The sequence below is a fragment of the Stegodyphus dumicola genome, chromosome 4 (genome assembly GCF_044657685.1).
Source record: "Stegodyphus dumicola isolate Sdum_Otavi_A_Nest chromosome 4, ASM4465768v1".
NCBI classification, from domain to species: Eukaryota; Metazoa; Arthropoda; class Arachnida; order Araneae; family Eresidae; genus Stegodyphus; species Stegodyphus dumicola.
In genome coordinates this window covers 11535028-11557077 of record NC_140771.1, presented here as the reverse complement: position 1 = coordinate 11557077, position 22050 = coordinate 11535028, and the positions used below count along the sequence as shown (strand labels likewise).

General features: G+C 34.1%; 1 protein-coding gene across 3 annotated transcripts in view; it reads right to left on the bottom strand.

The window, feature by feature from the left end:
- LOC118204575 (clotting factor C-like) overlaps positions 1 to 22050 on the bottom strand; it is an 88397-nt gene that overhangs the window by 25045 nt on the left and 41302 nt on the right. For 2 of the 3 annotated variants that reach the window (XM_085814557.1, XM_085814555.1), the window contains 4 exons: positions 13794 to 14018; positions 9769 to 9858; positions 3946 to 4170; positions 474 to 716 (listed from right to left, as the gene is read on the bottom strand). In XM_085814557.1, the coding sequence (XP_085670683.1) occupies positions 474 to 716; positions 3946 to 4170; positions 9769 to 9858; positions 13794 to 14018 (783 nt within the window). The remainder of the gene's footprint in view (positions 1 to 473; positions 717 to 3945; positions 4171 to 9768; positions 9859 to 13793; positions 14019 to 22050) is intronic. The other variant, XM_085814556.1, reaches the window with a different exon arrangement.

The window sequence follows — 22050 nt, the reverse complement described above, 5'->3', positions numbered from 1 at the left end:
GGATAAATTATTAAATTCATTTAATCTGTAAGGTATTTTATGATTTTATGATGGTTCATTTTTCATGTAATTCTGAACTTGCAAAATAGCTGTGGACTCTGCATAATCAAAAGTACAAAATTCTGTACTCTAATAAATTATGCATTACATTCCAAAATTAGATGTTTGGAAATAATGATAAAGTAAACAGTAGAACTTTCAAAGACACCTAAGCATTAATGATCACAATTTCCATTATTTCACTGCTCTTAGGTGTAGGCGAATGCATTCAATGAAAATACTTTATTCAATCGATTTATCGAATCGTCTTTAACGAGTTAATAACTGCAGAAAAATAAATAGTTATTCAGTTGACAAAATGCTTTAGGAAATGCAATTATAATTTTCATAATTATTTGTCACTTAACGACAATAACATATTTCTTTGTTTTAATATAAATAATATATTTAATAGTTCAGAAATCCTTCCTTACCAGTACTGGTCGTAGTAGGAGGGCTGCTAATGAGTCTGCAATAAGGCCTGGCACTAGACCACTGTCCAGACGACAAACAAGACAGTATACTGGATCCTTCAAGGGCATATCCAGAAAAACAAGTGTATACTACAGACTGTCCAGAGTTATACCTTTCTGTCCCGACAGAGGGACTGCCATCAGTATTTAGTCGCTGACCATTGGATATGGTTCCTGGATTACGGCACATATTTTGCCCGACTACTTGAAAAAAAAGTCTAAGAGTTAATTTGTGTGCATGTATACATGTTATCATAAGACATACAGATGAAGGTTAAGCTCGATGACATAGATGAATAAAATAAAGCATAGTTTACTCGTCTTTCATGAGACAATCTAAATACGAAGTACATTTGAAAAAGACGAAATCCAGAATGGCAGTGCAACATATAATAAATGTATTTTAGCTGTGCAGAATACTAGAACTATGAATCAGAAAAAAATCAGAGCTCTTTAGCTCTAATGAGCTCTAGCTCAAGTTTAGCTTTCAGTCAGTCAGTAAGCGATAGTCTGATTATGGAAGAAACGTTTTTATTAGTTAATCTTCTTTTAGCCCATTTCTTGAACCATTCTGTAGAAATATTCACTAATATTTGTTCTGTAAAAACAAATTCAAATATTTATTCACTCCGTATAAGCTTTGAACCCTTTTGAAGTGTCTTGATTTCAATTGTTTCCTGTTATTCAAGGTGTGATCTTTTCTGTTCTGCCGACGTATGCACAAAATGAAATAGTAAGCCGATCATTATTTGGGGGGAGGGACATTTCATTAATCGTCTTTAATAGCTGCATTTCTCATAGCATGTGGTGGAATATGTGATTGGTTTCATTAATGTTAAAAATATCTTTAATCGAATATTTACCCCTTTTGTCCGAAGCACATGTTAAACTACATTAACCATTTCCGCCACAGTGTGTCCATACTGGACACATACTGGACTGGCCTAACAATTTCCATCCGTACGCACAGAAAAATTGAATAAAAAAGGATTTATAGGTTAAATTTCTATGTTATTTTCTTGGTTGTATGCTAATTTCCTTATTCTATATTAGTTTTAAATTTTTACCTTGAAATCTTGCCTAAAATCAAACGGCGAACCCTAGGTGCGCCCAGGCCGGGCTCACCGATCATCTAGGACAACTGAGAGTCTATATTCTTTGTTTCTCCGCATCTCGTCGGTCAGTTCATTGACAACAATGCTCGTTTCAGCACTCTTTTTGAAGCTCTATTCAATCAGTGTGCCCACTTTGGGCACACCCACAGAATTGAAAGATAAGTGCTATCTTTACAAAATTTACTTGCGTACTCCTCTAGGCCTAATTAGACTGCCTACCTTTTTTTTTTTTTTTTTTTTTTTTTTTTAATCAAAACTCTAACTTTAAAAGGTAGCGTGCCGGAAAGGGTTAAAGAAATTCTGGAATATTACCATCTTACCACCTTTAAATATCTTGCCTTTTTTCAAGATATTGCCGTCTCCTAATATATTTTGCCTTCTCCATTATCATGCGCCTGTTTAGTAGAATAGTTGATGCGCGGCACTGTGTGAAAAACTTCAGGAAATATCCTTAACTTTGGTGGTTTTCCTCTTGGATATGCATCTTCTTTAAAAATGACTTTTTGCTAACCACAGCTACAAACCTAATTGGTGTAATGGTTAGCCATACTGACTGCCATATCTGTGGGCAAAGGTTGGAATCCCAGCGAAGGCACTCGATATTTGTCCGTGTATTCTGCGCTCTATGGAGGACGTAAAATACTGATGAGCCAAAAGTTGTCTAGAGTGGTTTTATTGTAAAAAACGAGAGAAGGGAGAGTCATTTTATCATCCCACGGGTTCGGATCTCCTCGAGTTTCCCGGGATGTTCTTCATCAAAACTGGGCAGAACTGCACAGTTAGCTCTGTGGGACACAATCAGTTGTGAAATTCTGGTATTCGCCAAGTTCTAACTGTACTTGCACAATCATCTGCTAATTCTTTTATTTTCCTTCTTCCAGAAACAGTAGTTTCCAGTGCCGACAAGGGAATAAAATACTTTCATCCGAATATTCAGTTTTTATCAATCCTGTATTCTTGTCATTCTTTTGAAATTTTCCTTTTTAATAACAGCACTTTTCATTCTCGGAACAAGTTAATAATGAAGAGAACACTACAAAGGAGAAACAGCTGTATGATTAAATGCAGTTGATGTGGGGCCTCAATATTGAGACTCAACCTATAAGCAAAACTGCCTTTCAATCGACTGTCTTGTTTATTTTACTTATTCCTGCAAGCGAATAACGACTCATCTATTTATTAATTGGATTTTCAGTCTTTTAGAGATTTGAGATACCTCACAGCTAGTTTCCTCCTTTATGCTCACATACAACTTTCTAAAGACTGCCGGAGAGTCTGTTAAAATTGTATAAAGAAATATATGGGAAAGAATTAATGGCAAAATGTATAACTGAAATTACGTGTCGTATAAATGAAATATTTGGTTATGACCATGAATAAGAAAAACTCACAGATGAAACGTTAACTAAATGAGAAATGTATAAGTGACACTTCAATTAGGAAACAAATTAAATATTTCAGTTATAGCGAAAATTTATATCAATTGGTAATAGAATGACGTCATTCTTTCTTTACTTTTTCTTTCTTTCTTTTAAATACTGTACTACGTGCATTTCTCATTAAGGAAAGATATAAATACATATTTTTAACTACAACTAAATCAAAGGGAAAAAAGGAAATGGATTGCTAATCAGCATCCATAACATCTATCTGGACATTAAACTGAAATTTATTTGTCGAGTAATGATACAAATTTACCGAATTAAGGTTTAAAGGAAAATAAAGAAAAGTTAAAATTTTTAATGTTAACTAATTAAAAGTATTTTTTTATTTTAGAGAAATGATAGCCAATTTTATCTCTTTTTTTTCTCCCAATATTTATGCTTTATTAAAAATTTTCTTTTAGCATTCTTGCGTGTGTGTAATATTCAATATAGAAAATGTAAATAAAAAGCATGCTTCTAATGTGATATATTTATTCGTTGTCAGCTTTATGCTATTTGAATAATTAAAAAGTAGAATCACGGTGCTCGAATTAGCAGTTAAATGAAAAAGTAGAACATCATCAAACCACTGTCAGTTTAGTTGATTATCTGATAAAGGGAAGATATTTAAAGTTTACTATAAGAGTTCTATCTTTTGAGACCATTACACATATAGAAGAAATATGATCTACTGAGCAGAAGAAAGGGTTTAACTTAGTTGGCTTAACTCATTTAACTCATCTTGGGGATGTTCAAGTCAAGGCGAGCAAATGCAATTGCATAGATTTAAGATGATATACATTTAACTAACTATTTGCAGACAGAGAGGGAAATAAATTTAAATCGAGGTAAGTGATTAATTTTAAAAATATAAAAAATTAAAAATAAAATAACCTGAAGGACGTACGCAGCGAGGTCGTGAAGCAGACCACGTGCCATCTGACAGACAAGTCAAAAGACTGGAACCTTGGAGAGCATATCCTGGCCGATTGCAAGAGTAGACAACCGACTCCCCTTCCCGGAAACTTCTGGCATAAGCTGCTGGAGTTCCATCACTGTTCATTCTGTCCCCTTCAGAAACAAATCCAGGATCCGGACATGACTGTCTTTCTCGCACTACTACAAGAATGAAATGCATCGAAAATCAAATACTTCAAGAATACTTTTACGCGTAATCAAACATCTAATAAAATCTCGGTCAATAGAACAATGCTTGGCTCTGCCTTACTTAATTATTTGTACAGAAAATGTTGGTCGCCAGTAAAAGGAAAAATAAAATTCACTATATATTGTTGCGTGTTTCTTTTCTCGCGTCAGTTGTTACGATATTTTTCTTTCTTCACATTCGTACGAGGTTCGTGAGTATTTGGAGTGAATAATGACAATACTACTTGATGAAGTATCGAAACACACTTTATTTAGCCAACGTTAATCAGGGAAGCTCCAATAATACTTTTTACAGTCGTCGATGAACTACTGACGCTGACACGATCAGCGACATAGCCTCCAGGTTAACAGGCTATCACGGTGGAGACAGCTTCACGGCAAAGCACTAGAGTACAACTCCAGACTCTGCTCGGTCGTTCTCGGAACTCCACGTACTCTCGAGACTCTCCACGCTAAAGCTCGCGATGCACTCGACGACACTCAGAGCACAGCTTTCGACTTTTCGGTTCAGTCGTTTCTGGAGCTCAACACGCTCTCTCGACGATGCACTAACCGCGATACACTACGAGACTCTTTTGGTGTACTCAACGACCCACTCGGCACTCGCTGCCCAACTGTCAACTCGATCGACTCCGCAGGGGTTGACTCGCTAGACAAGACACCAACTCGATACTAACTATCTCGCACTCTATGCGAGACACACACTGACTCGCCCTCTCGACAAGGCACTCGCTCTCGTCCTCTCGACAAGGCACTCTCCCTGACTGCGGACCAGCAGGTTTTATACAGCTTTCGGCTTGTGTTTTTGCGTATTCTGGGCTAAACCGGTAAGAATTCGTTCCAGAAGGTTCTCCATCCGTCCATGGGGTATCGCCAATTTTGTCGCCAAATATCGCCAAAAGGGCGATTTTTCGCCAAATGTGGAAACCATGTCTTTTCTTGCTATTTTATGGCAACCCTAAAACTGCTTTGCGGGGAAGCCATCTTAGCGTGTCTGTACATTTCGTAACAATATTAAATTGCGTTGCATATTTAAATTTTATTAGGCTATTTCATAATTATTGACGGTTTTGACAGAAGTAAACAAACATTAATAACAAGCGAAGAAACGAATTTTATTTATAAAATTATGTCTTGTCGAGAACAAGAGACTGTAACCAACAAGCTTTCAGTGAGGCTAACCAACAAGCTTCAGTGAGGAAATTCCACTGTGGAAGAATGCACGTATTGGTTTGAAAAAAGCTTGAATAACAACATTCTAATCGCCAAAGCGTTTGCTTTAAAAAAAATAGTCTAAATATCAAAGCATACGATCTACTTAGCACTAATATGATGTGCTAAAGTACGAATTACTATGATGGAGCCAAGTCTGTTGAATATGCAAGGTAAAAGAGGATCTCTATCCTAAGGCTTATTTTTACCCTTATTTTTACCCCTTTAGAAAAATACATATGGTTATTCTCTACTTTGCGAAAATGTGGAGCGCTAAACTATTGACAAGTGATAGTTGTTTGATATACAGTTTCTGGTATTAGTTGATGACAATGCATATCAGTTGTAAATGTTTCACCATGTCACAAATCTCATTAATGTTCCACAGTTTCACCAGTCCACCACACGAAGATCAGAAGCTTTTCTGGATGAAACTCAGGTACATACAATCGTTTCGGCTTTCCCCTTTTATTAAGATAGTATGGTATCAACTTTCTATTCTCACTTTCTACAAGTATGATCCGTGAGTTCGAGTAGAACCCAGGTATCCAATTTTAAACTTTTCCATAACTGCAACCAGCTGTTGTCGCTTATGAAACCATAATTAAACACATTGAACTCTTACATGCTTTTGCTGTAATATGTCACACCCAATCAGATACTGTTTCCAGACTTGGTGGGTGTCAGCCACCCGTAGCGAACTTCGAAAACGCTATACAGAAAACCAAATAGTAGAGAAACGTACCAACGTAAAATTTACGGTTACGCTAAACTAAGGTCGCTTTTCTTCTACTTTTAAAATAGTACGTGTATCGATACTCATGATGTCGATACATTCATCTGATGATACATCATTCCCTTCTTTATGATGTTGTTACGATATTAGCAGCCGTTTCCAATACACTACATTCATTTGAATTCATGCAAAATCCCTAATCTCACATTTGTTGCTCTATGATGTTTCTTTGCTATTATCTGAAGTAATTTTTTAATGTGTGGGGTAAATCCATTCACTTTACAGAAGCATATGATCATTCATACTGCAATGCGCCAGAAAATTAGCAGTAAAAATAACCCAGTGGTAATAATAACTAAAAAAGGCTAATTGTTCATCTATATGTCTGCAATATGTAATCTTAAATTATACATTTGAAAACTCTAAATCAGGGGTTTTAAACCAGCGGGGATTTCATAGTTTCAGGAGGGGAATGCAATCAGCCTCTTATTTAACTTTTAAATATTTAATTTTATTTTATGAATATAAAAAATTACTTCTATTCGAATTAACATTTTCTATCTTTTCCTCAAATGATTTATAAAACACATTAAAAAATAAACTAAACCTAAATTACTGTTCATGCATTTTTCGAGTTTTGGAAAGGAGGAGAAAATGAATGTCTAGCAATAATTAAAGGGGTGTATCGTGCATGAGGCAAAAGAGGTTCATAACCCCTGCTCTAAATTAACTTCGACTTCTTTCATTATAGCTCTGTGCATTAACTATTATCACTTGCATTAATTATTTCATAACTTTTATTCCTTGATTTTTATAACGCAGCTTCTAGCCTTTAGCATAAGTATTATACACTCGAGTGCAAAATTAAGAGCATTTGCACATTATGGATATTTTTACAAAATGTATTGAACTAAAGGAACTAATTATGCTGCCAATAAATTATACAAATATTCCCAGTCGAATGCATAAGCGTATACGTGCCCGTGATTGTGAAGGGAGTTGTGAAGCTCCGAGGGGTTTTCCGAGAATTTCTGTGCTCATAGTCCACTACGACATTCGCCGTGTTTCTCGCAAGAGTTGAGTGAATATTATAAGGTATCAGGTTAAATGATGAATCATGAACGGATGGATGACCGAATGAGATGGAGAATTGCCAGTAGATTGGTGACAAGCCATTCACACGCGTAGATGGTTGCAGAGTTCAATGAAATGCTCCCACTGTCGTTTAGAATTTCTGTAAACACTTTCAGGACACTGGATCCATATAGAGAAGACCTGGACGATATTGACCAAGACCCACAGTGATGAAAGAGGATCGTTATTTGGCACTTTCTGCTCCTCGACACAGTACTTCTACAGCTTCATACTTCTCACATAAGCTGTATGCTGCCACTGGAGCCCAAGTTTCACGGTCTACAGTTACTCGAAGGTTTCATGAGACAGGGTTGTATGCTAGAAGATTCGATGTTTGAGTCCCGCTTACTGCAGCAGACAAGACAGCGCTTTTAGCATGATGCACAGATGAGCCTAGATTCAACCTGGACACTGATTCTCGGTTTCTGTATCTGGAGAAAGTGTGGAACACAGCATCATCACTCCTTCATCAGATAAAAGTATCATTACAGTGTTAGAGTTGTAATGATTTGGGCAAACATTATGTTGGACGGTCGTACATCCCTGCATGTGTTCCTCCATGATTGTTATAATGGCTTTAGTGTAGAAGTGGGTGCCCCTTCGATTAGAGACAAATTTTGTTCCGTTTTGGCGATGAAACCCAATTTCTGGTTACCATGGTAGTTTTTAGCTTCCTGATTTTTTTAAGTGAAAATAGATCAGGATGTACGAGCATGGACAAAGTCAAAACAGTGCGCAATATGTAGTTTGTGCAATAATTTTTTTAAGTGAAAATAGATCGATATGTACAAAGACACCGAGTTTGTGCAATTCTTTAGCTTCTTATTTGGGTTTTGTGTAGCGGCCATCTTGAAATTGTGCCTTTCTGACGCCGATCTTAGCATCAAAAATGAATTGGAAAAAAAAAAAAAAAAAAAAAAAAAGAAAACAAGGAGCACCCAACTGTAAACTTTTACCGCTATGATTTATAGAGAGCAGATCTTACAGCCCTATGATTCGACTTTTCAGGGGTGCAGATGGTCATGATCTCTTCTAATGGATGACGACACACCCTATAGATTCCACATTCTTACAGAATATGCCTTGGAAACTCTTGGGAGGGCAAATTCATTTCGCTATTTCCCTTCAAAAAGCATCCCGTAATTGTAAGCTGCCTTGCTGCAGAAATGGGACAGACTGTCACAAGGAAGTCTCAGCTGCCTCTATCTAATATGCTGTGGTATTTCGTGACATGTCTGCTGTTGTGAGAGGGGACCACACCCCATATTAGAGTCATTTGCAGTTCGATATCCCAACGTAGATTTTGGACGTCCCTGCACTGTAAGCTTTACTGATAGTCATGTGCAAATATAATGACTTTTGAATTGTTACATCTCTTTTTCCTGTTATCTATGTATATTCATACTAAATTTCCTTAAAATCTCTCCATTAGGTTTTCAGAAATCCGATACAATATGCAAATTCTCTTAATCTTGCACACAAGTATACATGCAAAAATTGAGAATATACGTAATTAGGAATAAAAATAATATAAAAAGTTTTAAGAAGAGCTAATTTTGTTACAATTCCATGAATAATTTCAGCTCGAAGTTGATGAAAGAGGAAAAGCTCATATTTCCCAGTATTACTAATTTAAACAATATTTATTAGAATCGCTTAATTAAATTCGATATTTCTCAAACAAAATTTGTTTTTTCTCATTCACACATCAAGTTGACAAATTAATCCAATGTTAAAATGAGTGGCGAAGAAGATTTTCTTCGTATTTAAATTAAAAAAATTCCTGTTCCCTCACATTGTTATTTCGATGAAAGATGCACAATCTTTCCTCAAAGCAATGCGTTGTAAATGATTATTACAGTTATAAAATATTAATATTCAGATCATCTATAAAAGTATTTTCTTAACATAAATTATATTTTATGGAATGGGAACATTAATGCGAGTCAAAAAACACTTTGACAGTTACTAATTTAAATTAATGACAGTTAATGAAGTATTTTTCAAGAAATAATTAAAAACACAATCAGTCACTTAAAAATGATGAGAGGAAATTAGTTTCAAAATATGTTGCTAAGCAAACATTTAGTTAACTCTAGAGTGGATATGGAATTTTGACACTCAAGAGTAGATACATGAGGAAGTTGGCTACTTCATTTTAAAAGCAGTTATATCATAATGTAAGTATTTAAAAAATTCTTTTCAAAAGATGTGAAAATGTTTTCAAAAGATGTTTGGTTCTACCTAACTTTGAATGATAAGACAAATGCCAAATTAAAAAAATATTGGGGTAATAGACAACCTCTGTAATGCATTCTAGGGTTAATTTACAATGCGTTTCAGCATTCTAAATAACTGAAAATACTGAAATGCATTCTAAATAAATTTACAATGCATTTCAGTATTCTTTAACAAAACCAAGAATAAGGTAAATGACATTTTTAGAATTAAATAGTAAGTTTTATTACTGGTTTCGCAGTAAATTCCTGTCCTTCGTGGAGGGCATATGCAGTTTCCACGCTCGTCACAGCTGCCACCATTTTGGCAACGACAGGTTTCTGGAAAAAAGGAAAATAGATTATTCTAAGAAAATATAGAATCGCAATAATATGTGGTTTAGGAATATTAGGTTAGTGCAAACTACTTATTTGAAAGGGCTGCCTACGTCATCGCTCTCGTTCTCTTAGATAACATTCAGACAGCAATCTGAATCCAAACCATTGCTGAACATATTAATGTTTGCATATTAATTAATGCACAGTTGGAAGTAAAAGATGCACACACGAAATTTAATTTTATTGCATGTAATGTACATACAAGACCGCAGTCACGTGATAGAAATATGAAAGTTAGTTCATGCCAAAATTACCTTACTGCGTAGAACGTTTTAGTAGAAATTTGCTATGAGATATAATATTAGTTGAAGGCTTCAGATGTAATTCTTAAATGAGTATGTAATGTATTATAAAGTGTGCAAATGAAAGTCTTAACGCAGCCTTTATTTTCGCAACCGTTGGTAGCAGACGATTGTTTCCAGTAGCAAAAATACTTTAAATAAGAAAAATATGAATGTTATGGTATTTTTAAATTTTAAACATGAATTTTATAAAATTTGTGAACCCTAAATTTTTATACCATCTCCTGGTCCATATAATGTACGTAATGAAGCAAAAATGCTCACTCATTTAAAAAATGAAACTCAAGAAGTTTGACTTACGATAAGAAATGACTAAGTAGTTGTGAAGCTATAGTAAATATAATTTTACTGAAAATTCAGGGGTCTGAAGCAAATTGAAAAAAATAAACTTAAAGTTTGTGCATAACTAACAAAAATATCGGTTGAAAAAAAGTCTTTGATGTTAACAGATTAAGTGAGAAGTACTGATATGTAGACAGTCGTGAAAAAGTTTTGATCGGTATATATATATATATATTTCAAAAACGAGATTTAATTACAGAATCTTATCGAGTTCGCGTTTTAGAAAACAATGACAAGCATTAGTGCTGGCACAGTGCCAACCAATAACACTATTTGCATAAATTAAAAATGAAAAAATGAAAATTATTTCTAGCTTCCCTCACCTTTCTTTTTCTTTCCTTTTTATCTTGTGTGATTATCAAATAATGATCCTAATGTAATAAAACTTCGTGCGAATATTATTAAATGTATTTTTCATATTTTAAAATTTATAAATTACTTATATGAAAGCGCTTTCAGTACACCGAATGTAACAGAACTATAAATTAAGGCACGTGACACATTCGTAAATCACAAAAGAATATCACTAAAGGGCAACAAAAGGAGAAAACCGAAACCTCGAATTATTCTAATTTAATTTTAAACCCACCTGTGAAGAAGAGCTAAAAAAAGCAAAAGAAAATATACAGCTAAATTTTCCAAGGTTTTAAATTAAATATCTTGGACAGTTTTTTTTTTTTTTTTTTTTTTTCCCGTGCTTGTTAAGTAGTAAAATTGAACTTAAAAGAAATAATTAAATATGAATATAAAAAAAATATAAAACTACTTCCGGTGACGGTGTAGGATTCTCCACTGTGTAATTCTAAGTTACCGTTGAAAGTGAAGAATCTTAAGAACTGATAAGCGAATAATCACTTGAATTTGTGTAACAGGAAACAACAAGATAGAACGGTAAATAACCCTTTATTATTCCAATCAAGATTTAACAGAACTCCGTCTTGGAGTTGTACAATAAAGCCAACACTTGGGCTTCAACTTAAGAAACTAAGAATTAAACTAAACTAATCTTAACTAAAGAGATATAGCCGAAGCTATCAAAATTCTAACAGAGTTGGCCCCTTAACGCTAACTGACTGCGAAGCTATCAAACGCCTAAAGTACGGTCAAGCGTAATAATAGCTTACGAAAGAGTAGCCTAAAAAGGCGGAAGCGTGCAACCAGAATATCTGGTATCTCTCTTACTAAGACAATAGAACTTCGCGGTTAAATACCGCTCATTAGCATTCAGACGTGATTCTAAAACTACGTTCTGGCCGGAAGTGGTAAGTTGGAATTAAGAAGCGATAGGAAAGGAAGTTTAACTTAAAATTTAACTGTTAATAAAATTTACATAATCCTTACAACGGATTAATTAAAATCGCATTCTTGCCATCGATCTCTAAACTAATTAACTTTAAAATTTGTAAAGTACTAATAAGTGTAGTCCTCTCTGGTGTCTTTGATATATCAAAATACCTTTACCGATTAATTCCCCTTTCACTCAAAATCTTAAATGGGTATCTTTATATTTTGTGAAATAACTGTATTACATACTTAGTGAGAATATTTATCACATAAATACAGTTCCCAAGGTTTTCTAAAATGTAACGTAATGTAATGAATTTATCATTACATTTCGAAGAAGAAACATTTCCGTTTTTAATGCAACGGATAAAAATGCGTCTTTTAAAAGAAAGTTGATATTCTGAATTTCTTGATTTAAAAAGAACAAATTTAATTGTTTTCTTATGTTAGACAACTTTTAAGTGAAAAGAATTTAAATTCGGCAGTGAAGTTTACAACAAAGTCTTGCAATATTTGCATGCCTTGCAATTAAATCTTGATCAACATTTCCCACAATACGATGATGATAGTTCTTAGATTCGAAATTCCTTCACAACCAGAGCTAAGTCGACAGATATGACCACAGCTGATTTCGAAAAATTAATCGATTTGACAGCTGATTCCAGTATAAGAAATTTTTTTAAAATCCGTTAAAGGAATTGTGAATAACTTTTTTAGAAGAACATCGAAGCTTATCAAAATAGGCTACTCATATTTACTCCAATTTTCAACAATATATTACTAAGATTCAGGTTTTCACTTTAAATAAAATCCAAATGTAGAAAACTGAAACTGTTTCCTCTTTTTAATACTATTTTTGTTTCACTGAAAAGTTTTATGAGGCGTTGTTTTTCCAAAATTAACCTGAAAAACATTTTTTGTCATAGGTATGATATGAAAAATTATAACCAATGTTTATTTTGTTATTTTGTTTAACTAATATATTTGTATCATCATTTATTATAACTAAAAACCGAAATTTACTCAAGCGTTTCTTAAAATTTTTAGAACTTAAAAAGCGTTCCACAATGAGAAAAGTTTGGGAATTAACTGGTACAGATTCCGAGAAAAACACCATGGCATGCTGACATGCAACGAAGATTCTGCGATGAATTATCTAAAAATGCGAGTGTTTTTTTAACCGACACTGCTTACCAAAAGGTAATAAGAAAATAGAAAACATGACTACCAAAAACGAACCACAGAACTATCGGCTGCTGAATCATTATGATGTGATATTAATGCAAGCAGACATCTTTGTTGAGAATAAAATTAAGTCATTTTTAAGGCAAGCACTTCTAGTTCAACAACATTATTGTTAAGTTTTGAATGAGTTACTTTTGTAATATTATTTCCTTATTCATAGTCAAAATGAAAAGACTAAAGAAACGTTTCCTTCTCGAAATACTGAGGCTTTTGATCTTAAATAAAGAATTTTGTAATGTGTGGTCAGTGATATACCCATGAATAACCATGGGCGAACAAAAGAAGCATAGTATCCTTAGTCAAAGACTTTGAACAACATTGGTGGCAACATGTTTTTATTCATTACTATCTGGATCTAAAGACAACTTAAGAGAAGAATGAGACTATATGGTATGATGATATACAAGGATCTTGTAGCTTTGTTCTTCTACCAGCAATGACTCGCAAAGGCTTGCCAACGAATTTTACGTACTTTTCCATCAAGTAAACGCAAAAGTCCAAAAACGTCCATGTTTTATCTGGGATTCGAACTTTGGAATTTGTTTCAAAATTATTTTAGACAACTTAGATTTTAAGTAATAACATATTAATCGCATAATAACGGATAACGAACTTGTGTGCACTATCTATATCTAAATTCTGCTTAGAAACTGCAGAATTAGGAACATAAAATCTCTGTTAAAAATAGCTAAAACTGAAATATACCTGAAGGTCTCACACAACGAGGGAGTGGGAATGACCATGAACCATCTGGCAAGCAAGTCAGCATAGGGCGGCCTTCAAGAAATGTACCACGTCGAGTACAAGAGTAGACGACTGTTGATCCTTCTTGAAAAGTTTCAGGATAAGATGCTGAGGATCCATCACCATGCGCCCTTTCCCCATCAGAAATAAATCCTGGATCCGGGCACGATTGCCTTTCCCTGACAGCTAAAAATAAAATAATATCAGCTTGTTATTTTTGGAAACGAAGAAAATTTGAGTGCAATATTTAGTTTAAATTCAAACCGAGAAGTAAGACAGTTACTTCTAGGTTTATTAGTTTCAGGTTGTTAAAGTTATTAGTTTCAGGCAGACATGAAAGATTTCGTAAGCAGCTTTCTCATCTGTGCTGACATTGACTACTTCTGATGTATTCTAATTCTAATTTTATGTATTCATTTATGTAATCTGATTTATATTTTAAATACTCACTGAGAATGATATTATCTATTTTTCCTGCTATAAATGACTATTATAGCTAACCAGTCGTGATAATATCTTATACATTATAAAAATATATAAAAGAGATTTTGGATGTAAAAACAAAGACGCAAAATGTTTTCTTTGTGATAATTACTGTATCTTCAGAAAAAATGGATACATTTAAAATAAATGTTCATGAATTCATGTAGTTTGCATTAAAAAAAAAACCTTATATATTCAGCATTTTCTTCAGAAAAGAAAATAACTGTAGCAAAATTATTAATATTCTACTTTTCTGTAATAATTTTGACATATATTATGATTTATTTGGAAATGAATTGCATGGAGTCAGTTTGGGTAGGAAAACATTATATTTATACCTCTGTGTGCAATAGTTCGCTATGAAATTACAGAAACAACTTGCAAATTAAAGAAAACTCTGCGTCAATGAAATGCATAACACGAAAGGAAAAACATAAGTGAGTAGTAAGAACAAAAACTGCATTCATTTTCAAACTTTTAACGTGCGTAAATTAACGTAAAATGTGTGAAACGTGCAAACTGATGTAATACAGGGTAAAGGTAAAGGTAAAAGTATGGGGGACACCAACGATGTACCATAGGTCAACTGATAATGCCTTCCCATACTAACTCTTTGAGAAAAAAAAAAAAAAAGGAGGGGGTAATTGCAAGTTTTATAAGAATTTGTATAAACTGAAGCTTTTCAAAAGGTCTAAAGTTTGCCTATTATGGTACATCGTGCAATTCCACAGTACGCCCCGCATCCAGTATTTATTAAAAATAATGGTGTAGGGCATAAGTAGATTACAAAATAGTAGGAATACAATTTGAGATTCACAAGATAAATTGAACATCTGATTTGGTGCAACAAAAATAGGAGATAAACATAATTAATAAACAAATAAACATAATGAGATAATTATAATTAGTACTGGCAACACAATGTTAAATGAATTGTTATAATAATGCTAAAGAGGTAGGTGTCCATGGGTTATTTCAGATATATTGGTATATTGCAGTTTATAAAGTTCAGTTCACGAGCGGATCCATTTTGTCCATAATTACAGCATGTAAAAGTTCACTAAGTTTAAACTGTATGTGGATTTACACTTGACAGAGATCTACGCCGTAGGAAGAGAGTCGTTGCATAATTTTCTGAAACTTTGGATATTGATGTTTATCTTTAATTAAAAATCTTTGGAATGCCAGGAGGTCAGTTCTTGGGAATTTTATGTGAATATCCTCAGTTAAGGGGCATGAGAAAACGTAGTGATCAGGAGTTCCCTGTTCCCCACATATGCAGATGTCAGAGTTTGCCAAATTTCTTGCGTAGAAATATGTGGGGAAGGGTCCATGTCCTGTTATAAAGTAATTTAGGGAAGGATTCGAGTTCAGAGATGCTAAGCTTACATTGGGCATCAAGTTATATGTGCGTCTTCCCTGTGGAGCATTGTTCCACAAATCTTGCCAAGATTTTGAAGCAAGTTGTTTTAGTTGGTACTTGAAATTCGAGCGAGGCCACGGAATGATGATTTCAGTACTATCTTGATTAATAGCTGCTTCTTTGGCTAATTCATCTGCCTGATCATTACCAAAATGGCCACTATGTCCTTTGATCCATGAGATTTGAATTTTGTAGTATGGGATTTTTCCAAGAAGAGAATTTATGTCGGATATCAATGGAGAGGAAGGTAAGGGATTTTTAATAGCTAGAATAGCTGCTTGGGAGTCAGATTTTATGCTAAATTCGTTGAGATTTTTGAGAATGGCTATTTCAATCGCTGCTTTTATAGCTGACAATTCTGCTTGGAAAACACTATTATTATTATGGAGATGGCCTTTCCATTTGATGATATTTGAGGGGGTAATTTGAAAAAAGACTGCGGAACCAACCTTTCCTTCAATTTTTGATCCATCAGTATAAGCAATTGGAGATGAACTTGAATTTTCTTCAGACGTGGTGAATATTATTTTGCTGAAGCGAAGCGCTGGATGGATAAGATTGGGGTTAATTTTCTTTTCATAGTTGGATGGCCAAAAGGTTTGGTTGTTGAATTCTGCGGCTTGGTTAAGTTGGAGAACTTTCGTATAGGTGCATTCCATTTCTGCACTGATTGATAACGGAAGAGTACCAGCTAGAGTATCAAGTGCTATATTTGAAGTTGTGCGATACGCCCGAGTAATGCAAAGAGTAAAAGGCCTTTGAATTGAATTTAAACATTTAATCTTTCTTACTGTCATTGGTTGTGCCCAAATTCCGGCTCCGTAATTTACCATTTTTGAGATGACTGTTTTTAGAAGAATACGTGTTATATGCGGATTTAAGCCCCAGTTATATCCATGCATACGTCGTAGGCAGTTATCTATTGATGTTGTACGAAGTTTAATATTTTGTAGATGAGAAATCCAGGAGAATTTCTTGTCGATTGTTAAACCGAGGTACTTGATTGTGTTCACAGATTTGATCTTTTGATTGTCAATTTTTAGAGCTAAAGCTTTAGTTATATTTTGTCCTGGTTTATGGATCACTAAGACTTGGGGCTTACTATGTGAAATTTGTAGTTTTTGAATTTTGCAAAGTTGGTTAAATAACTGGAGTGTTTCGTTGCAATTATTCTGTAAAATGTCTCTGGTACGGCCACTTGTAATAAAAGCTACATCATCTGCAAAAGCTACAATTTTTGAGTGATCTGGCCATGGATAGGCAATGATATTGTTGAAGCTAATATTCCAGAGATCTGTACTCATGCAAGACCCCTGAGGACATCCTCGGACTTGATTACGCACAATTTCAGTGTTGTTGTAAAGAATCATACTTTTTCTGTTTCTGAAGTAATCTTGAATAATTAGAAATAAATTTTGAGGGCACTTAAAGGAACGCAGCGCATGTAAAACTGCTGGCCACCATAAAGAATCAAAAGCTGATTTTAAGTCGAGACATATTATTGCAGAATGAAGTTGGTTGATTTTATTGTTTCTGACTTGTTCAAGAGCTGCATTAATTGCATGACTTGTTGAAAGTAGGCTTCGAAATCCAAACTGGTTATTGCTTATTAATTTTTTGCTGTAAACATGAAATTTTAGACGACCAATAAGACATCTTTCCAAAACTTTTCCCAGGGCTGGGAGAAGATTTACCGGACGATAAGATTTAGGTTCATCGGAGCTTTTATTCTTCTTATTGAAGAGTATTATATTACCAATTTTCAGGCAATCAGGAAAGGTAGAGAGTTCTATACATCGATTGCAAAAGCTACAGATTATGTCAGGATGGGCTTGATGGATTAATTTTATAATGTGGTTATCGATGCCATCTGGGCCTGGTGCCTTTTTTAAAGTTAGGTTTTTAATTATTTGCTTTATTTCTTGTTTTGAGAACGGAATATCGTTGTCTGTTTGTGGAATGTCATCGCAGTTACGGATTCTGGTTTGAGTAGGCGAATCTTCAGCTGGATCATCTTTTAGAAAGACAGAGTCAAGAATCTCATTTAGGGTTGAGAGAGTGGCATCCTGAATTTCAGCAGAACTTGAAAGCAAATTTGAGGGAAGTTGGATTTGTGACGGTTTAAATATTTTACTACTGGCGATCTTGTATAAGGTGCCATAAATTTCTTTATTGTTTGAACAATATTTGTGCCAGCTTTTTAATTTAGATTCGAGAATCATCTTTTTGTAGTTTGCATTTTCTTTTTTGAATTTGAGCCAGGCTTGGTGTCTTAATTCATCGTCAGTAATCGATTTCATTTTCCGTTTCAATGCTCTCGCCTTATGCTTTTGAGCGCGTAACTCTTTAGTCCACCAATTTATATGAAAGTAAGGTTTTGCAGATCGTATTGGAAAGGTATTTTCACATATTTCTTGGATTTTTTTTATAAAATCTTCTGTAGCTTTATTTAGATCTTCTTTTGTTGCACTTAGTTGGAAGGAAGAAGTCATTGGAAATGCGGATTGTTGAATTTGCTTAATAAAGTTCTTTTCTTTCGTTTTAGTAATTTTAAAACGTTTCATTAAAACTGATTCTGAGTTCTCTTTGATTTCAAAAGTAATATATTTATGATCTGAGTGAGAGTTGTCTTCTTCAATTTTGCGATTTGAAATCGAATTAATTAGGTGATGGGAAGTAACTACGAGATCTGGCCACCCTCTCCCATACATTGTTCCGAAAGAAGGTAAATCCGAGGCTTGGTTATGAATGACAAGATTATGCGAATTGAAGAATTCCTCAAGGGACCTTCCTCTTGGACTTGTGGAATTGTAGCCCCAAAGCTGGTTGTGTGAGTTGAAATCTCCACAAATTATGTGTGGACTTCGGAAGGAAAACAAGATGGATTCTAAATCATGAAGCAAAGGAGAAATATCCTCGGAGGGAGATGCATAAATACTTGAAATAAGAAGTTGAGAGTTGGAACTATTAAGACTGATTGTAACTAGGTCTCTTTTGGCTGTAATTAGAATTGGGTGCCAGCTATGATTAAAACTGATGATAGCTGCTCTGGGATGTTGATTGGGCGACTGAGGAGAATATTGAAAGACATTCCAAGACGTTGGAATGCTACTTACTTTCCCTTCGATACAATAGGGTTCTTGGATTAAAACAAAGTCTTTATGGTTATGAGTTAAGAATTCTGCTAGATGAGCAGAAGCCGTTTTTGCTCTTTGTAAATTGATTTGGAGAAAACGAATTGAAGAAAATGGAATCGAGTTTTTTAGCAAGGTTGGGGGTAGATTATTTTGTACATCACTGTCCACGTTATAATCTTGAGTTGAAGCGTTATTCTTTAAATTGCGCTCTTGCATGTTAATATCAACTGAAGAATTATTAGTTATGGATGATGGCAACATGTGAGGTTGTGGCTTTGTCCGGGTACAATAATTTGTTGAGCTGACTCCTGTACGTCTGGCATGTTCTTTCATGAGCACCGTGATCAGTTGGTAACGAAGAACCAGTTTCTTGGTTACTTCGCACACAATTTACACAGAGTTTTACGTTTGAGGTACACTCTCTATGGGAATGTTGTTTTGCGCAGATGGAACAGCAGGGAGGATTTTGACAGCTTCGACTATTATGTCCAAGACCCTGGCAATGAACGCAACGGGGAAGTGAAATGTAGGGACGGAAGGAACACGAGTTGAATCCAATGAAGACTCTTGACGAAGCAAAACAGTCACTAGAATCTGAAGAAATTTCTACAATCCAATTATTTGTATTTTCAGATCGGTGAACTGGAGAACACGAAATATCAAGATTCTTATTTGATGTAATTTTCAGAAAAGCCGATTTGATATCTTCAGCAGCCACTGAAGATGGTACATTAAACACTATGAGTTAGGTACTTTTGGGTTTTGAAGTACGAATAGTTACGGAGGCTTGTAGTTGTGAATTTTCAACGATTGAGCGGTGTAAGTGTTCTAAGTCTGCTTTCTTTTCGACACCGATTAAAAGCTCATTAGACTTAGTAGTACGAATATTATTGATATGAATACCCAGTTTTTGTGGATTAAGTGTCGAACTTAGTTGGTGTCTGATATCTTCAGGTGTTCTCTCTGAATCTTTAGGTTTCAGGAGTAGAATATGATCTCTGAATTGACTTTTTGGAGTCTGTTTCAAAGAAATGTTTTTGGCGGCAGCAACGGCGTAGGAATTTGGGGTTTGTTCTAGAAACTTTGTTTCGAATAATTTTTTAACTTTGTGTTGTTGTTGCTGCAAATGTTCCTTCACTTCAGAGATAACTGTAGTATTTGAACGCTGAAGGGACAGTTGCTCTCTCAGTTCCGAAATTGTATCTTCGTGCTTCGCTAGAGTAAGTTCTTGGTCTGCCACTATTTGACGAAGAGCTGTTAAATGGACAGAAATATCTTTATGTTCTTGGGTATTAAGTTTTCCATTTTTTCCGATGTTTAGAATATCTTTAATTTTATCAGTAATTCGTAGAATATCATTCAATCTGGAGGAGTCAGCATTTTCAGAATTGCTAGTTAAAGAATGGGAGATGTTTAATAATGATGGTGAGGAAGACCTATCTTTAGAAGCCATCGATAATAGTTTACAATTTCATAGCTCACATAAAACAAAAATGACAAAAATTAGAAATTATTCATAAGCAGAGCAGAAAATTACTAGTACATGAAGTTAACAAAAATAAATAAATAAGTAAATAGTAGTGAATAATTGCTTATTAGAATAAATGCTATTACTCACATAAATTCTGACAAAAATAATTATAAATTCAGGTGTTATGCAGTTCCAATGTTTCTTAGGAAAAAGAATATATATATAAAGAAAGAATCTCAAATTAAATAAAAATACAGAATTATCTGTTGGTAATACTATATTATGTCAAGTCTTAACCAAAGGTTAATTAATTAGATAACTGTGAGTTGTCAGACGTACATTATATTAAGTCGTTAAGAGGAGTTCTAAACCTTATTCAGACAGGTATTTCTGCAAGTGAGTGTTAAGTAATCAGTATTATACTTAGAAAACAGATACAACAGTATGTAAAAACTTTCCAGAGTTAGGCAAAACACACAAAACACAATGTGATAGGATAGGGGAGTATAAATAAGTATGAAAAGATACACTAGTTACATTAACACATGTACATACGATTCTAAATACCAGATAATAATAATAAGAATAATTGTAATGAAAATAAAATAATATTAAAATGAATTTTAGAAAAAAGTATATTTTTTCTTAAAGTACTAGACTGCAGGAGTTAATAAATAAACCGTGAAAACTGGTAAACTGTGCAGAGTTCTGCTTACAAGTGAATAAAAATAGTAATTCAATAATTAATTAACTAAAAGATAAGCGCATGGTATCAAATTGATAATGTGATGATCTGTGAAGATGCAGTGACTGACTTATTTGATACCTGAATATTGTGTTAGTTTGTTATGGCTGGCAGCAAGGAAAACGATGGAAGAAGTTGCCCTTTCATACAGTCAGTTGCAATGGACTATTGGTGAGGTCCTATTAGGCCTTCTTAACTAGGACCTACAGAGTTTGCAGTGATAGATATAAACGGAAGTTATGTTTGATATAATTTTCAAAAAATATGCTTGCAGTATGTGAATAATAAATAGCATATTCAGCCGTAGATGGTTTCTCTCTTGTTTTGTGCATTACCTATAACCATTTAAAATGTGTCAATCGGTTCTGTTTCTTCTAAACAATTACAAGAACTTTATTTTTAAATGTTTATTTATCCATAGCATGGCAAGTTCCTACATTCCTCCAAGTGTTTGGCAATATTGATTAACAGTGCAGAAATCAAATCATCAAATAAGCATATATTATGAAACTATTTCTTAAATGAACAAAAGTAAGGGATTTTTATGGAGATAAAAGCGGGAGTCTCGACTACCCACCACGCCTTGAAGGAGGAAATTGAGTACTGTATCAACAAAATTAAGCCATATTTACGCAAAAGGGTCATCAAAATTTAAACAGTGCAAGAGTGCGTATATGCCAGCAAAGTTGTAGAGGCCATTTATCCGATATACATAACCCTACACTGTGTACTTCATTAATCAATAACAAATTTACAATTTTTAATAATAAACCTCAGTTTTCTATATAATTGTTTCTTGAGTGAATTTCGAAACACCCTTTGTAAGAGAAAATTTCATCTAAAATTTGTTAAAAAAAAAGGGGGGGATAAAAAACAAATTAAAAAAATCTGAAATCTTTCAGATTTTACATTACGCCCAAAAGGTCGTTTTTTATATTTCCACATATATACACGTTTCG